Source organism: Orycteropus afer, unplaced genomic scaffold, assembly GCF_000298275.1.
Source record: "Orycteropus afer afer isolate SDZICR_OR568_19922 unplaced genomic scaffold, OryAfe1.0 scaffold00013, whole genome shotgun sequence".
Lineage (NCBI taxonomy): Eukaryota > Metazoa > Chordata > Mammalia > Tubulidentata > Orycteropodidae > Orycteropus > Orycteropus afer.
Genome location: NW_006921600.1, coordinates 7526818 through 7546018, shown reverse-complemented (window position 1 = coordinate 7546018; position 19201 = coordinate 7526818). Strand labels below are relative to the sequence as shown.

At 39.3% G+C, this 19201-nt stretch overlaps 1 protein-coding gene across 1 annotated transcript in view; it reads right to left on the bottom strand.

Annotated features, from left to right (window-relative positions):
• Positions 1-19201, bottom strand: part of PTPN14 (protein tyrosine phosphatase non-receptor type 14) — a 163661-nt gene that overhangs the window by 65478 nt on the left and 78982 nt on the right. The window contains exons 3-4 of the mRNA XM_007952600.2: positions 8911-9008; positions 5240-5307 (exon numbers count right to left, since the gene is read on the bottom strand). Of these exons, the coding sequence (XP_007950791.1) occupies positions 5240-5307; positions 8911-9008 (166 nt within the window). The remainder of the gene's footprint in view (positions 1-5239; positions 5308-8910; positions 9009-19201) is intronic.

Genomic DNA, 19201 nt, shown 5'->3' with positions numbered 1-19201 from the left:
GCTTTCACATGCATATGGACAACTGAAAACATCATGGCTTGGGTTAGGTGCACCTTAGTCTTCAAAGAGACATCTTTGCTCTTCAGCCTGTTAAAGGGGTCTTTTGCAGCAGATTTGCCCAGTGCAATACATCGTCTGATTTCTTGATGGCTGCTTCTATCAGTTTGATTGTGGAACTAATATGAAATCCTTGACAATTTCAATCTTTTCTCCATTTAATGTGATGCTGCTTATTGGTCCAGTTGTGAGGATTTTAGTTTTCTTTATGTTGAGGTGTAATCCATACTACAGACTATAGTCTTTAATCTTCATCAGTAAGTACTTCAAGTCATCTTCACTTTCAGCAAGCAAGGCTGTGTCATCTGCATATCGCAGGTTGTTAATGAGCCTTCCTTCAATCCTGCTGGACCATTCTTCTTCAAATAGTACAGCTTCTTAGATTATTTGCTTAGCACACAGACTGAATAAGTATGAGGAAAGGGTACAACCCTGACACAAACCCTTCCTGATTTTAAACCATGCAGCATCACCTTGTTCTGTTCAAATGACAGCTCAATTAAGTGTTCTGGAGTTCCCATTGTTCTCAATGTTATCTATAATTTGTTATTATCCACATAACCAAATGCTTTTGCATAATCAATAAAACACAAGTAAACATCTTTCTGGTATTCTTTGCTTTGAGCCAAGATCCAACATTAGCAATGATATCCCTCATTCTACGTCCTCTTCTGAATCCAGCTTGCATTTCTGGAAGTTCTCTGTCAACATACTGCTGCAACCATTTTTAAATTACCTTCAGCAAGATTTTACTGGATGTGACATTAATGATATTTTTTGATAATTTCCACATTCTGCGGAAACACCTTTCTTTGGAATGGGTACAAATACAGATCTCTTCCAGTCAACTGGCCTGGTAGCTGTCTTCCAAATGTCTTGGCATAGGCAAGTGAGTGCCTCCAGGGCAGCATCCATTTGTTGAAGTATCTCAATGGGTATTCTATCAATTCCATAGTAGATCATATGACTGTCTGATTCAAAATGGTCAAAAGCAGTCCACTTCAGCTCACTAATGCCTAGGATATCAATCTTTATGCGTCCCATTTCATTTTTGACAACTTCCAATTTTCCTACATTTCTATTTCATACATTCCACGTTCCAATTATTAAAGTATGTTTGCAGCTGTTTCTTTCCATTTTGAGTCATGCTTCATTGCAAATGGAGGTCCTGAAAGCTTAACTCTATCCTCATTATTAAGGTCAATTCTACTTTGAGGGGGCAGCTCTTCCCCAGTCATACTTTGAATGGCTTCTGACCTGCCAGGTTCATCTTGGGCACTATATCAGACAATGTTTCAGGGCTATTCATAAGGTTTTCACTGGACAAGTCTTTGAGAAATGGATTGCCCCTTCCTTCTTCTGAGTCTGGCTTAGTCTGGAAGCTCCACTGAAACCAGTCCACCATGGGTGACCCTGCTGCTATTTGAAATACCAGTGGCATGGCTTCCAGCTTCACAACAACACATAAGCCACTAAAGTATGACAAAGTGACAGATGAGTGGCAACCGTAAAGATATACAGCCTTGGAAAACCTATGAGGCATTTCTGCTCTTCCCTGCAGGGTTCCTATTAGTCAGAGCCAACTCAAAGGTAATGGTTTTGGCTTGGTCTGGTGTAGCAGGACTTTCTGCAATGATGGAAATGCTCTATATTTGAGTTGTTCAATAGAGTAGCCTTAAGTCATGTTTGGCTATTGAGTACACTTAAATGTAGCAAGAATGCAACAAGGAACTGATTTTTAAGTTAATTTTATTTTAAATGAATTTATGGTGACCAATTTAAATTCATCTCATGCACTGATCTAGATACTAACTCCAGGTTTACACTTAAGTGTCTCAGAACTTAAAACTTTTGTAACGAGGTGCTCTACTTTTTCTCATATGATGCTAAGTTCTGCCCACATTACTTTCAAAATATCTCTTTGCTTTGCTTTCTTGTTTTTATCTTCACTGTGAACACCTAAATTATACCTGTTCCATAGACTACTACAGAAGAGTCCCAATTGACCTCCTTCTATGAACAGTCTTATTGCTCTAATCCAGTGGAGGTTCTCAAAGCATAGGGTCTGTAATCCTATGAATGGAACCCATGCATTCTAACTTCTCAGACATTTTCAGTCTTATCTGCCTCTAGGCACCCCTAACACTCCTGAGCTACAGCCAATGAGTCCAGTTGACTCCTTCCCAAACACCCATGCCACCTTGCCCCTTCTTCTCCCCACCTAACATCATTCCTTGCTCCCTATCATCTCTGCATGTTATGATCCTGCCCACACTTTAAGATATAACTCATGCTCCAGGAATTGACAGAATACCAAATGAAATGTTCCATCAGAGGGATGTAGCACTGGAAGTGCGCACTCATTTATGCCAAGAAATTTGGAAGACAGCTACCTGGCAACTGACTAGAAGAGATCCATATCTGTGCCCATTCCAAATAAAGATGATCCAGCAGGATATGGAAATTATTGAACATCATTAATATCACATGCTAGTAAAATTTTACCGAAGATAATTCAAAAATGGTTGCAGCAGTATATTGACAGGGAACTGCCAGAAACTCAAGCCAGATTCAGAAGAGGACGTGTAACAAGGGATATCACTGCTGATGTCAGACTGATCTTGGGGGAAAGCAAAGAATACCAGAAAGATGTTTACTTGTGTTTTATTGACTATGCAAAGACATTCGACTGTGTGGATTGGATCATAACAAATTATGGATAACATTGAGAAGAATAGGAATTCTAGAGTATTTTACTCTGCTCACATGGAACATGTAAGCAGACCAAGCAGTCCTTCAAACTGAAAAAGTGGATACTTCATGGTTTAAAATAGGGACAGATGTCCATTAGGAAGATGTATCCTTTCCCCATAGTTATTCAATATGTATACTGAGCAAATAACCAAGAAGCTGGACTGTATGAAAAAAATACAATATCAGGATTGGAGGAAGATTCATTAAAAACCTGAAATATGCAGCTAACACAACCTTGCTTGTTGAAAGCAAAGAGGAGTTGAAACACTGATGAGAATCAAAGATTACAACCATCTATACAGATTACATCTCAATATAAAGAAAACCAAAATTCCCACAACTGAACCAATAAGTAACGTCATGATAAACAAAAAAGATTGAAGTTGTCAGAGATTTTACTTGGATCCATAATCAATGCCCGTAGAAGCAACAGTCAATAAATCAAACAACATATTACATTGGGCAAACCTATTGCAAAAGATCTCTTTAAAGCGTTAAAAAGCAAAGAAGTAACTTGGTGGATTAATGTGCACCTGACCCAGGCCATGGTATTTTCATTTGCCTCATGTGTATGCAAAAGATGAACAATGAATGAGGAGGACCAAAGAAGAATTGATGACTTTGCATTATGGTGTTGGTGAAGAATATTAACTATACCATGGATGCCAGAAGAATGAACAAATCTATCTTGGAAGAAATATAGCCAGAATGCTCCTTAGAAGCAAGGATAGTGAGACTTCATCTTAAGTACTTTGGGCATGATATTAGGAGGGTCCAGTCCCTAGAGAAGGACATAATTCTTGGTAAAGCAGAAGGTCAGTGAAAAAGTAGAAGATCCTCAATGAGGCAGATCAACAAAGTGGCTACAAAAATGAGCTCAAACATAGCAAGGATTGTGAGGATGCTGTAGGACTGGGTAGTGTTTTGTTCTTTTGGACACTGGGTCACTTTGAGTCAGAACTGACTTGATGGCACCTAACAACAATCTCCCGTGCACATGTGACCTCTATCCACATAAAATCCTGATTGATCTTCATCACACTTGGCCTTACCTTCTGATTTTGAAAATGTCTTATTTACCCTGCCACACAGCAATCTCTTGGAAAACGAGCACCATATAACCTCAACCACCGGGACAGCAAAACAGATGATCAAAAAAATAAATGATGAATGATCATGATTTCTAAACTCAGAGCCAGAATGTTGGATTGGTTCTAGTTTTTTCCTAATACCACTTTTTACATGTCTAATGATAAAGACAGGAGCTCTGGTAGCATAGTGCCTAAGGCATTTGACTGCTAACCAGAAGGGTGGTGGTTTAAACCCACCAGCCACTCCTCAGAAGGAAGGTTGGGCAATCTATTTCTGTAGTGATACTGCCTCGGAAACCCAAGGAAGGGTCACTATGATGACTCCACAGCAGTGAGTTTGGTTTGTTTTGAATGATAAAGACAGAGTCCCTGGGTGGCACAAATGGTTAAGTGCTAAACTACCAACTGAAAAGTTGGCAGTATGAACACACTTAGAGATCTGCTTCCAAAAGGTCACAGCCTTGAAACCCTAAGGAGCAGTTCTAGTCTGCTAGTCTGCACATATTGGGTTGCCATGAGTCACAACTGACTAAACAACAACAATAAAGACAATAATCATTCCATTAAAAATCTTCTCATTTCCTGGAAGCTACCCAAACAAAAACCACCAATTAGCCAACCCAACAAAAATTCCCCTGGGGTTAAAACCAGCCCTCATCCTTGGCTTAACCAAGAATAGATATTTACCTCACTGATTCTTTTTTTTGTGTGTGTGTGTGTGTGGGTGTGTGTGTGTGTGATTCATTTCACAAACTTTCAATAAGCACATACTATATGCCAGACAACAGTGAACAAGACAGACATGGTTCCTGCTTAAGGACCACAGAGCCGACATTCTAGCTGACAATTAAAAAGAAAGAACAATTTCATGTAGTAATAGAGCCCTGAATGACACACACTAAAGGTGATCCAACAGAAAGTGATTGAGGTGCATCAGTTTGATGGTCAAGGAGAAAGAAGGCCCCTCTGAGGAGGTGACGTCTGAAGTGAGACCTGAATGACAAAAAGGAGCTGGTCATGTGAAGCCTGGGGCAGGACATTCCAAATGGAGGAAACCCAGTACAAAGAGCCTGAGCGGGAACAAACTCAGTATGTTCAGAAAGGATGCACAGTGGTAAGCACGTGGAGAAGGATGAGGGAGCAGGGACTATCTTGAAGCCGAAAGGAGGCACCTTCACCTTGTCAATATTTTATAAAATGTGTCCCTACTTTATGAACACATGGACTTTCCTCTGCAGGGAATCTGTGTATGTAAAATCTTCTGAGATTTTCAAAGGAAAAAATTAAAAGTTCAAAGAACGTAGAAAATTAATTAAGAAAAAGGAAATTACACTTACCATAGGAAATAGCACATATTCTCTGAGGAAATCTTGAGAATCAAACTGATTATAATCTCCAAAATCAGCTGAGAAGACAAAAAAAAAAGGAGAAAGGTATAATATTTATTTTATGAAATTGAAGCTAGAATAAGATAGGGTAAACTTATCACCACATTTATTCTTCCCCCTGAATCCTATTTCTGCATTATTACTCAGTAAAAATAGTGCAAAGATGAGTTTGATACAGTTATCAATTTTACTTAGCAATGCTATAAATATCTTGAGCACTTCTGAGGGACTGGGAAATTTGAAAGGGATTCATAAAGGTTATTTTAAATTTTTTAATGAACCTATATTTATCTGTTTGTTAAATATGTATCTATTCATAGTTTAAGGATATCTGCCAAAGGGACTTTTTAATTGAAGGTGAATTTGGAGAAATGAAGAGCAAAATCCATCTGCATCTTTTCATATATTTGCAGCCAGAAATTCCCACTGCAAATCACCCTTGACAAGTAACCTTGCAAATTTTTATACCTCCAAACAACTTCACATGGTGCAAGTTACCAAAAATTCTATTTTGTCCTGTTTTTATCTCACAGTGATATATCTGAACCCATGCAAAATAAATGCAGTGAGACTGTGTCATAAATATATAAAATCTTGTTTGTGATTCCACTCACTCTCACAGAAATCAAACCAGCATGACATTTAAATTTCACGTAAAAGATTTAGCATCAGGTAGAAATGGATGCAGGTATCTTCAACATAACAACAGATATGGAATGAGGGAAGACAAACACAAACATACACACAGAAGTCAGTGTAAAGGTATTGCTGAAAAGGTAAAAATCCACCTACAAACTCAGCAGACAACTCATTTTCAATTAGGCACAGCATTCAAGAGCAGCGAAGATCACTCGCTCTGCCTGAATCAAGTTTAATCAACAGCTATCATATTTTTACACTACTCATATCTCTGTGATGGCTCTTTCTAATTGCCCAGTAAGGGTTCTCAAGAAAAGCATTTTAAAAATATTATAGCTAAAGGTGATTATATCAGACTGAACACATGGCTTCAAAGGCCCAAAGAAAAAGTAATCCAGAGTAAGTTCCCTAATTATGCAGTGTGACAGCTTGCATCAGGCCCTCCGATATCCAGGATATCTATAATAAGCCTACTGATAGATAGAGTTGTGAGAGGAAAAGAGAGAGTATATTAAGTGAATGGAAAAGAATGCATCTTAAAGGGAGAAAGACTCACTGGAAAGTAGGACATGTTGGATCATCTCTCACTTCTTCCTATTAAGAGTGTCTTCCCCATTATTTCCATAAAGCTACTGCTGATTTTTCTACTAAAACTGGCCTTGATTTCTTCCCCTTCCAGTCTTGAAGTTGTCAGTTATGAAACAACATATTATGCCTATTTTCATCCCCAGGGTAACAACAGAAGTTAACTGTATAGGAATTGTACGTCCAAAAGAAATCACTAAGCATCTAACATCCTAGAATGATAGAGGTCAAGGAAAGCAGTCTTTCATTTCATAGTTTTGGACAGGAAGTTGTGTTTGCAGCTTCTAAAACAAGAGTCCATACAGCAAAAACTCAGCTGCTGAAGGTCTGCACTTGTACAGTAGTTATCTTTGAAGAAAACAGTAACTGAAAGGGAAATATGTTTCTTTTAAAAAAATCATACCACTGTCTTCTTGTTTTCAACATGATTAAAGGAAATTAAGCAACCATACAATAAAAAACCATGTATAAAATATAGCTGATCTTCATTATTTGCAGATTCCTTATTTATGAATTACCGACTTGCCAAAAGGAGCCCTGGTGGTACAGTCGTTCAGGCATCTGGCTGCTAACTAAAAGATCGATGGTTCAAACCCACTAGCTGCTTCATGGGAGTAAAGACGAGGCAGTCAGCTTCTGTAAACATTTACAGCTTTGGAAACTCTATGGCACAGTTCTACTCTGTCCTATAGGGTTGCTGTTAGTCAGAATTGACTCAATGGATTTGCTTTTGAGTTTGGACTTGCCAAAATTTATTTGTAACCCCAAAATCAATACTTGCAGTGTTTCTGTGGTTGTTCATGGATATGCACAAAGCAGTCAAAAATATCTCACTCAATATGCATGTTCCCAGCTGAGGTCAAACAAGGTGACACTTGGCCTTCTTGTTTCAACTCTGATACTGTAAATAAGTGTCCTTTTGTGGTCTATTTTATTTAGTGCCATGCTTTTGCATTTTTGTGCCCTTTTTTTTTTTGGTGATTTTCCTGTTTAAAATGGCCCCAAGAATAGTGCCCAAGTGCTATCTAGTGTTTTTAAGCAAAAAGGCTATGATGTAATTTGCAGTGGGAATTTCCGGCTGCAAATATATGAAAAGATGCAGATGGATTTTGCTCTCTTCATTTCTCCAAATTAACCTTCAATTACATGTGTTAGATTAGCTTCTTCAGGCATGAGTTACAGCACTACTGACTGTAAAGTCAATGTTATTGAATCAATAATATATGTTGAAAAAGGTGTCCTTAAACAGAAACACACATAAAATAAGGTTATATATTGATCAGTCGACAAAATGTTGTCATCAGTGTTCTGCAGGACCCTAACCGTGCATTTCCGCTCAGAGCAATGGGTCAGTATTTGCTAATCAGCATTCACATGACTTGTACATAATTACGGTGAATAATGAGAATCATCAGTATATATAAGAAATACTTACATATACCAATTCAGAGAAAATAATGGGTATCTAACTGATAAATCTAAATAGGACAGATTGAAAGATAAACTTACTCTAATACACATTTGTTATTACACATTACACCTGTGCATTTTTAAATTTATTTCTTTAGCAATATTAAAATAAAGTATATCATGATGTTTAAAGCCATCTCCCTTGAAAGTATTGTGATAGTAATATAGCTATAGCATCAGGTCACAGAACATGACCACCTTATACAGCAGAATGATCCTGAGAAAATGTTCCATAAGCCCTGAATTGTAGCTTTAATTAAAGGCAGGATAAAAGCTGGTATTTTTTCAAATAAACTGGAATTACACAAGCTTGAGCAGTTTTTAAACGGCTTTGAGAAATCCACTGTCCTGCCACCAAAAATCACTACCCTTGCATTTTTAATGTCAGATATTTTGAAATGAGAAGGGCCACTCTAAGAAATGAAATTCCGATACATGCTCCAACATGGATGAACCTTGAAAACATTATGTTATGTGATGGGGCAATCTACTTCCGTAGTAATACTGCCTCAGAAAACCAAGGAGGGGTCACTGTGAGTTGGGTCTGACACGATGGCACATAACAACAACAACAATGTGAGATAAGTCATCTGCAAAAGGACAAACACTACAATCTCATGTATATGAAACAGTATGATGAGGAAACTGATAAAGACCAAAGTTTACTAGTGGTTCCCAGGGAGAGGCGGGTGGCAGAAAGAGGGAGTCATTGCTTAGGGGACACTGAGCTTCTGTTAACAGTGATGGAAAAAACTGGAAACAAATGGTGATTGAACATGATGAATATAATTAATATCACTGAAATGTACATGTAAAAAGGTTGAAATGGCAAATGTTTTGCTACATATATATTTGCCACAATAAAAAGGGCCACTCTAATCAAACAGATAATAGAATTGTACATATTGGTCATAACCATATCTTACCTTGCACAGCTAAGCCGGCTAGCCGAATCACTTGTTCCAACGTACAACGCAGTCGCCCTTCAAGCACATCTTTTTTGACTTGCAGGTAATACTGATATCTGTTCATGGGCAGAGAGGAACAAACAACCTTAAAACACATACTTGGACAGATTCCCACACCATAGATGCCTCTACATGTAGAACTCTGTGTACACAGCAGGATGTGTGGGTGATGCTGATAAAGGTTATCACTACAGAAGATGAAAAGTGGTCTCTGCCAGTGCTGACCTTTGTTTGATGTGCCAGGTGCCACATCCCATTCATTTTCAGTTTGAGCACACACTCATCACATCATTTATTTGTGGGGCAGCTGGATGAACTCCTGATAAGGACCAGTTCTTCACAACAGAGATCAAGAATGAAAACGCTCTTCCACACCTGGATGCCCACAACATGGCTGCCAAGGCTATATCAAACAGAGTGGGTTCCTGGATAAATTCTAGAAGTATACCATCTTTTGAACTTAAAAGTTTGGTAGGGTAGAGCACAAGCAGGCCAAATAACTTGAAATTCTGCTAAAGGGTAGGATAAGGCTTCAGAGCCAGGCTTCACTCTACGTGTCTGTGACTCACAAAAATCTGATCTAACGCAACACTGAACCTTCCAACCCCAAGTACACTCTCAATCTAGCAAAGTTCAGATGGACAGAATGTGCCCATACACAACATCAAGCCTCAGACTAGACTACTGTTTCCAGACTCTAATATAGCATATTGTTTCTTTGCCAATAAAACATGTTTGTAGATTACCTAAACATTTAGAAATCTCCTCACCCAGACTTTGACTTTCCAAGGCTCTATTTTCAATGACCATACTCTCAAATACAGTTACCTCTTCCAATAATTATGTTTCTCTAGCATTAATTTCTGACAAATGCCTTACAACCCTTTTGCTACTGTTAATCATGACTCTTTATTTTCCTTAACTTTACATGTCAATCAGGGGGACTCTGGGGTGACCCAAAGCCCAACTTTTCTCAAGAAAGGCAATCATTTTAAAGCCTCTCCTATTTCAATTAGTGATTTTGTTTCCTGCCCATATCACTTGACTAAATGCACTGATGCATATAACAAGTGTCTTCACTGGTTTTCAGAGACAAGCCCCCTAACATGTGTACACTCACTGCTCTTACTTCACCAACTCATTATGTTCTTAGCTGGTTAGAGGCATCATGGACGTGGATGCTAAGTTTCAACAAATAGGAACAGAGATTACATATAAAACATGTGGTTAAGAGTGGCTTGACAGTCTATATAACATGCACAAACCTTGAAAACATTAAGCTGGTGGAAATAAATCAGTCACAAAAGTACAAATATAGTATGATCCCACTTATATGAAATACCTAAAATAGGCAAATGCATGGAGGCCAACGTTTATTAGGTTACCACAGGTGGGAGGAAGAAGTAAAGGGGGAGTCATTACTTCAAGGGCACTGAGTTTGTTAACAGTGATGAAAACATTTGGAAATGAACAGTGGTGATGGTTGCATAGCATGGTAAGTGTAATTAATGTCACTGAACCGTACGTGTAAAATATGCTGAAGTGGCAAATACTTTCTTATATGTATATCTTTACCACAGTGTTTTGAAAAAGTATTTCAATGATAGTAAAGTAGTAATTCCTGTGTGTCTGAATATGCACAAGTTACTAAGGAGGAAACACTAGGTAGGATCATGAAAACTCCCTGTGAAGTTGAAGGCACTTCATCCATCCATTCATCCACCGACCCATCTATTGAAGGAGTTTTTGCAATAATATATGGGAGAAGGAAAGGGGGAAATCATGAGCTGCCTCTTAATTTTTTAGGAGAGAATCAAATAAGTAAATGAAAACATTTGGAAGCAACAATGTTAAAGAAACAGAATAAACAAAAAAAAAAAATATATATTCAAGGCTAAAGAATTCCGAGTTGCTACAGTAAAACATGTTGCACTAAAATCTCTGGGCTTTCTTTTTCCTCCCCGTTCACTAGAGTTAAGTACCTGAGCTCAGGCTTATTTTCCAATGTTCTACCCAAGGTAAGTTAACATTAGAGAAAGGTGGTCCTCGTGCATCACTAGGATCAAAGTGCCTGCTGTTTGCCTGTATGTCTCCCATTCCAAGAGGAAAAAAAGCTAACAGCAAGTCTGCACATGCCTCACGCAGCCCAGGAGCACCAACAAAAATGTTTTAAATTAATGTCTTTGCTTCGATAACCATGAGGCCTGTCAATTACAAGCAAAGTGCAAGGCTTTATACAGCCTTATTTAAAATACATAACTAATTCCTGTTTAAAAATATAATATAATGATGCGCAGTATTAGTTCATCTCCTGGGAGACAGAGTTGAGTAAAATCTGAAATAGGAGGGGAAAAATTGGTGCTTAGGGAGATTTCTTCTCGCACCATGTATAACAACTTGTTTCCTGTTTGTGTTCTTCGTTTTTCTTCCAAGGCTTTTCCTCAGCACCTCCTGCCATGCTTTTTCATTGCTCCCCCAGCTGGGTTCCATTTTCTTCTGGCATTCCTCTTGTGCCTTTGGGCTAGTTCTCAAAGAAATAGTAAAGGGTCCATTCGTCCTGGTGAAGTAATCTTCCCTCCAGGAAACTAGGAAGTGCTCTCTGTGGCCTATGAGCCTCTTAGGAAAGATATTTTATGCTGTAACCTAGTCAGTTCTCAGATAGGAGGACATGTTCCTGTGGAAACATATGCAAGTGAGGGAATCCTAAATTATCCAAAATTCTTTTAAGTGTCAAGATTTCACTGAGAAGTCAGGTTACTGAGGAGAACCACTGAGATTCTGAAGACTGTACTTTCAAAGCTGTGTGTGTGTGTGGGGGGGTGGATAAGAAGAAAAAAGTGATGAGGAAAACTGTTAACCTTATCTTATTGCTATTTCATTTTACTTGGTTCCACAATCAACACCCATGGAGGCAGCAGTCAAGAAATCTGACAACATACTACACTGGGCAAATCTGCTGCAAAAGACCTCTTCAACGTGCTGAAGAGCAAACATGTCTCCTTGAAGACTAAAGTGTGCCTAACCCAAGCTATGGTGTTTTCAGTTGCCCATATGCATGTGGAAGCTAGACAATGAACAAGGAAGACCAAAGAAGAGTTGATGCTTTTGAGGTGCGGTGTCGGCCAGGAATACTGAAAGTACCATGGACTGTTAAAAGAACTAACAAATCTATCCCGGAAGAAGCCTGGATGTTCCTTGGAAGCAACAATGGCCAGACTTCATCTCACCTACTTTGGTCATGCTGTCAGAAAGGACCATTCCCTGGAGAAGGAGATCATACTTGGTAAAGTGGAGGTTCATTGAAAAAGGAGAAGGCCTTCAATGAGACGGACTGACACAGTGGCTGCAACAGTGGGTTCAGGCATAGCAAGGATTGTGAGCTTGGCGGAGGACCAGGCAGTGTCTCGTTCTGCTGTACATGGTGTCACTATGAGTCAGAGCCAACTCGATAGCACCTAACAACAACATATTACTAGAGGTTCCCACTGTACCTTTTCTCAGTAAAATGAAAGGTTCTCAAAACAACCAACAAACCATCCTAAAAATAGAATCTCAAAATAGGAAGGAATCTGAAGGTTTAGTGAAGAAAAGTACAGTGGAATTCTCTAAAAACAAAACAAAATCTGGTAAGAATGGATGGTAAAATTCAACTATTCATACTAATCGTACAATGCTTGAATCTCTTCTACATGCTATTGATTCCTTTCCATCTTGAGTAGTTTCTACTTATTTTCTGCTCTGCAAACCTGGGAGATCAATGGATACTAATGAGTACTTATTGAGCACTTCCTATGTACACAAGTCAGCCAGATGTGAGGGGTAACCTGGAGAGGTCTAAGCTACAGTCTCTCCGTGCAGAGATGGGCATAATCTCTTTGACCCCTGCAGTGATATTATTCTGTGTAGTCAGTGCAGGGTTCAATGTTTAAGAACCAAGGAATATGACATTTTAAAAGGTCTTATTCTGGCATTATTAAATACAACCTTTACACATGTCACTTTGGAGATGAAAACGACCACCTAAGATTATTTTCAGGAGCTCTGGCAGCGTAGTGCCTGAGGCATTTGACTACTAACCAGAAGAGTGGTGGTTCAAACCCACCAGCCACTCCTCGGAAGGAAGACTGGGCAACCTACTTCCATAGAGATACTGCCTCAGAAACCTGAGTCGGATCTGGTTAAGATTATTTTTCAGATAATACCTTTGGGAATAGATCACCACCTAATTAGCTCACGGGATTCAGCAAAACAAGAGTTTTTTCTTGCCCTGTTAATGTCACCTTTCAGGTACAGCTGTGGCTTCTATAACAAAGGCCAAATTCTATTACAGATGCACCTTATGCTAGGAAACAATGAATCACAATCCATAACCAATGAACATCAAGGATTCTTCCTGGTCATGTAGGTTGGGTTGTAGGCTGACACAGGGATGCAAAATCAAGGCACTGAAGAATGCATGCAGGGTTCCCTCCTGGAAGCCATCCAGGCTACAAGGGAATCTTAACAGCATTTATGATGCTGTGCTATTACCGTGTGAGACTGTGTGGTACTACCATGTGAGAATGCAGAAATGACAATGGTACTTGTACCATTTTGAAAACTGTTTGGTTCATTTTTACTCAAAAGACACTTTCATAAAATATAATAATTCTATCCTACATGAAGACTAAATGAGAAGAATATGAGCTGAAATTCTATTTCTAGTGTATATTTGTTTTTTGCTTACTTTTGATTAAATATTCAAGAATAAGAGCAGTAAAATATAGTTGTGAATCCTTTTTTTGAAACATGTAATTCATGGATGTATACTCCACCCTTCATAGCTTTGGGTGGAGGGGGGAAAGAAAAAAAACCAATCATCGTGCCAGGAAAGTAACTATTTGCCAATTTTCCAGAGAGATCCTCTTTGAAAAGCAAAATCACAAGGAAAATGTTTTACTATTTTTTATATTCAAACACTTGGGAACAGTCCATTTGACTGCTGAGGTCCAAGGAATTATTTTAGCTTAGGATTCTGATCTCCTACTAAGAATTGCTGACCATATTGAATGCTGTTGAATAAAAGTACAATGTTTATTTTTGCTTCTAATTTATAAAATTCATTTGTTGATGAAATGCAGGTTTCTCTGGGTGAAACAGAAAAAAATCTTCCTGATAGTGTTATTAAACAACTGAGAACTGATAGGCTGTATGAACCAGTCTTTGGAGGCCTTCTCTATCTGCAATGTTTTCATGCAATGGGAAGAAAATAAGTGACTTTTCCAAGTTCCTCCCTTTCTTAAGACTTTGACAGAATGTTTTTAAAAATGCCACACTGGATCACATCAATAGTGCATTCAGTATTGTATTCTGCTTCTGACACTGGTATCAAAGAACTCTTTCAAAAGTACAGCCCACAGCATTATCCTCAACACTTACAGATGCACTGCTAAGATCTTTAACTTCTCTTTTAAAGTCACATTACTAGATAATGGACCTATATATGAGAAATTACCTAAGCCCTTCTGCAATTGTGTTTTACCTGAAGGCCTGTTAATACTTCTCAGATTGAGAAATTCCATGTGGTGTTCTGAACCATAAATGAGGTGAGAGAAACTCACAAGGCCAAGTTAATGTTGCTTTTTAAAATATTTATCCCACCTCTCCCAGAAGTGAAATATTTATTCCAAGTCCTGTTCAGGGGACGTGCTTCAAACAAGGAATAGCCAGGTAAAACTTGAAAGTCTTAAGACCTGGTTTTGGTCATACATCTACCCAAGGAACCAACATCCTTGGCATAAATCACAGGGTGACGGAGACAGGAGACATGTAACCATATTACTGTTCTAAATGTTTGCTTCTGCTTTCAGTGAGGCCTCTCTCTGTGGCAAGGTCATATAACTGATCTCATTAACCCTGTGACTAGCTTTGGGGCTGGAGAAATGTGCATGCCCCTCCCAAAGCAGTCTTCAAAGCTAGTGCCTGGTTCTCCACCTGTTTTCCTTTGTCTGAATCCTGCAGTGTCCAGACAGCTGGAGCTCCCAGGCAGGGAACAGAACACCTACCAACCCACAGTAGACATGTAACAACTCCCCCCCCAAAAAAACCCCACTGCCATCGAGACAATTCCAACTCATAGAGAACCCCACTGGGTTTCCAAAGCTGTAAATCTTTATAGAAATAGTTTGCCTCATCTTTCTCCCATGGATCAGCCAGTTGGTTTGAACCACTGACCTGGTTAGCAGCCAATTACCTTACCCACTATGCCACCAGAGCTCCTTGTAGACATGTAATGTAGGCAAGAAATAAACCTTTGTTTTTGAAAGCCACTGAAACTGCAGGGGGGTGGGGTGGCATGGGTTGTAGAGCCTCAGGCAGCACAGTGGTTAAAGTGCTCAGCCACCAGCCAAAAGGTTGGCAGTTCAACCCCACCTTCCACTCTGTGGGAGAAAGATGCGGCATTCTGTTCTTGTAAGGATTTATAGCCTTAGAAACCCTATGGGGCAGTTCTATTCTGTCCTATAGGGTAGCTATGAGTTGGAATCAACTCAACAAGGGAAGAAGGGGTTTGGGTGTTGGTTTATTTATTTATTTATTTTTGTTGTTGTTGTATCAGCATGATTTAGCCTAAGCTATTCAATATGAAAAGAATTTCTAAAATCCAAGCCTAATCCTTTCATTTTTAGAGAAGGAAACTGTGGAGGAAGGAGAATGACTTGCCCAAGGTGGTGATACTGCCCCTGTAGGGTGGGGCCAGAACCAGACCAGAGCTTGGAGCCCCTTTATCTACATGGCAACTATACAGGTGACAGGGAGGGGTTCTGACTCTAAACCATTCCAGGCAAGCCATCAAATTCACTGAAGTCTAAAAATGAAAATGAAAATGGAAACACTATTACATGGTGACTCCTAAGTTCCTATGCTTCAAAGGAAGGGTTTTGATAACCACACCCCATACACACCCTCTACCATTCACTCCCAAATTAGACTACGTGTGTCTCAGCATATGAGGCAACAGTTCAAATGAGAAGTTTTTCTATCGACTCATATTACAGGACATGTTTCACACTTTGGCCCATGAGTTATTCAGGTCTCTTTATTTTCTCCTAGCAACAGCCTCTGACGGGGCTTTATTTTCTTCCCCCAGAGTTAGAAGGAAGGGAATAAAAACTGAGTTCATGTCTATACACTCTGACTACTTGTTAACAACTGTGTAAAAAGTGGAGAGGGATAAAAGTAAAATTTCTAAAGCAGGATCTCAGACTGTAAGCACCTTCCTAGAAAACAAGGCTGTGCCCAGTAGCATGGACAAACTGGGCACTTCAGTGTCCACATTTCTAAATGCAGATTTCATACAAAGTAAGTTGTAGTAAATTCATCACCAATGTCAAACACGGTCTTTACTACCCTTGCATTGAGAAACTTCTATAATGTGAATCATAAAAGTGTATCTGGACTGGATTCTGTTGCTACCCTAGTACCCAACTTGTAGTTGTATGGATGGATCGTATCACTCATGCATTACTCCTTTTACCCCTGCTGTTCAAGAAGTCCTGGGACACAAAGAAACTGCTGGTTAATGAAAACGGGGTAGTGAAAGCCCTCAGCAAGCAGTGACTTTTAACCTGTGGAACCACTGTCATTACCACACAGCTTCTGCCTGACCTTCCCTCCTCTTCAGTGCAGGTTCAATTAAACCAACTTATCTCTTCCCATTGGCATTCTCCTTAGGGATGTGACAATATGGAGACAGGGGACACATCAATACCATAACTAAATTCTGAGGCTTGAAGCCTGGGGTGGGAGGACCAGAGAGAGAAAGAGAAAAAGTAGGGTTTGTGTGTGTGTGTGTGTGTGTGTGTTGCTATTATTATTAAGAATACACTAAGACTTAAAAATGCCCTTACTTAGAGAAATTCCTTTACAATTGGCAATATCAGAGGAGTCTTGCTAAAATGTGTTACAACCCAGATCTCCTGTGACAGTGCAGTATGTCCCAAAAGTACCATTGCTTTCTGGCTGACATTATATAGGCCAAATAAGAAACACATTTAAAAGTTTCTCTATCATAAAATCCCACCCTCTTCCCGAAAAAAGAAAAGAAGAGAGTGAGGACAAGGTGTCCTAGGAATGTGGGGGTGGGGTATAGGACAGCAAAGGAGACTAATTTTAAATCTTAGATTGACAAAGATATCAACAGGAGAGAAAGAGTACATTCCACCCATTCCGAAGGTGTTTCACAGCTGTAAATCCAGATAATGGACAGGGTGGCCTCCTCTGATCCCCTCTGCCAGGACCAGATAAACAGTGTGTACACAGGCACACAACCAGATAAACCTGAATCCCTCCCACCCTCTGTTCTCCATCTTCAAACCCTCAGGAAGAATTTCAGTTTATGATTAAGTATAATAATTTGTTTGGTGCCTGACCCCTGCACTCTCTAAAAGCTTTTATATTGACTGAGTGTTCCAGTTTGACAGTCGGTTAAAACTTTGCATTGTCCAACAAACTACAAAGCCAACACACCTGCAATGATGCAAAATTGAAGTAATTCAAAAGGGAGAGAGAAAAAAAAAAGATTATAACTAACAAAGATAACCTTAAAAGGAGATTGTTTTTCTCCTAGCTTTTCCACACCACAAGCTGTTACATGTGCATGCACATAAATACAAACACACACATATACTCAAACACATACAGACAAGATTTTCTTGGCAAAAGTTCAATTCCAGAAGTTTTCAGCATTAATTGATCACAACTTTATTTCACCAGGGACATCTCACTTCTAATTGCGACTCCTTAAGTTTCAGTGAGTCAAAGGATTGCAATTCTTTCCTAAAAAGGATAATGTTTGTTTAAATGCACATAAACATTCACAGCCCTCAAGTACTAGTGAAAAAAGCCAATGATAGCAAGGTGTTGCAAAAGAGAAAGGCAAGCCACAACCTGAGCCTTGCTTTCTGCTCTTGAACTCTTGCATTAATTATAACAAATTATAGAGAATCCAAGCACAGTTTATATGTACAATAAATTCCCTAATAACAGCCTATAATTTAATCAGGGTTTCTCTTAACTAGAAAAACTCATTCTCTACAATATATCATAGAGGAGAGTGAATACTCTGACACCACTTCTTTCTGTCCCAACAATTCCACATTACTGGGGCAGACTCCTTTACAGCAATCAGATCCATAGGATTTAAGAGAACAAGTTAGATTTTGCTATTCTGGGCTGTAATGCCTTGAACCAGGAAAGCTTGATAATACAACTAGAAAACCTAGCCTCAGAAGAAAATACTGCCCTAAGGAGTTTGAGGTTTGATGTGAAACAAACCTGAATCTGTTTTTCTTTGTCTTAAAAACCTCTAATGTTGTACATATGAAGAATGTTGAAAAGGCAAATGCTTTGTGATACACTTATTTACAACTGCTGTTGTTGTTATGTGCCATCGAGTCGGACCTGACTCATAGCGACCCCTCCTTGGGTTTCTGAGGCAGTATCACTACAGAAGTAGACTGCCCCATCTTCCTTCCGAGGAGTGGCTGGTGGGTTGGAACCACCAGCCTTCTGGTTAGCAGTCAAGTGCCTTAATTTACCACAACAACAACAACAAAAAAAAAACCTCCCATGACTTGGAAAACCTTCTGGAGATTGCTCAAAAAGTTAAACATGATACCACATGACCCAGCAATTCTACTCCTACATACATATTCAAAAGGATCAAAAATGTATTATTTGGGTACTCTAGTGCAGCTCGCTATGAGTCGGGGCCGACTCGGCGGCAAATAACAACAACTAGTGCAGCTCTAACAGAAAAATACCACAAGTGGATGGGTTTAACAAACAGGGATTTATTCTCGTACGGTTTAGGAGTCTAGAAGTCTGAATTCAAAGTGCCAGCTCTAGGGGCTGGGTCAAGGTCCTTCAACCTTGGGTTTTATTTAGCTCTGTCTCTTGCTTATGGCCCAATGGAGCTATAGGTGTCTCAACTCAGACAGTTGCTGACTACTGAGGCTGACAAGTAAAATGGCACAGTCCAAAGATTATCAAGGAACACAGCAGACCACCAATTCAAGTCCAAAAAAGTCCCAAGATTGGTGGACATCATGGGAGGCCACTGAGATGAAGGCTCAGCCAAATGCAGGATCCAGATGTGCTAAAAAGCTAGAGATCTTTCTCATAGCTTCTTCTCATACACTGGAAGCAGACCACATCCCTAAGGCAGCAACTTAACTACTCCAGTAGACTGTACCATGGAGTTGATTACCAG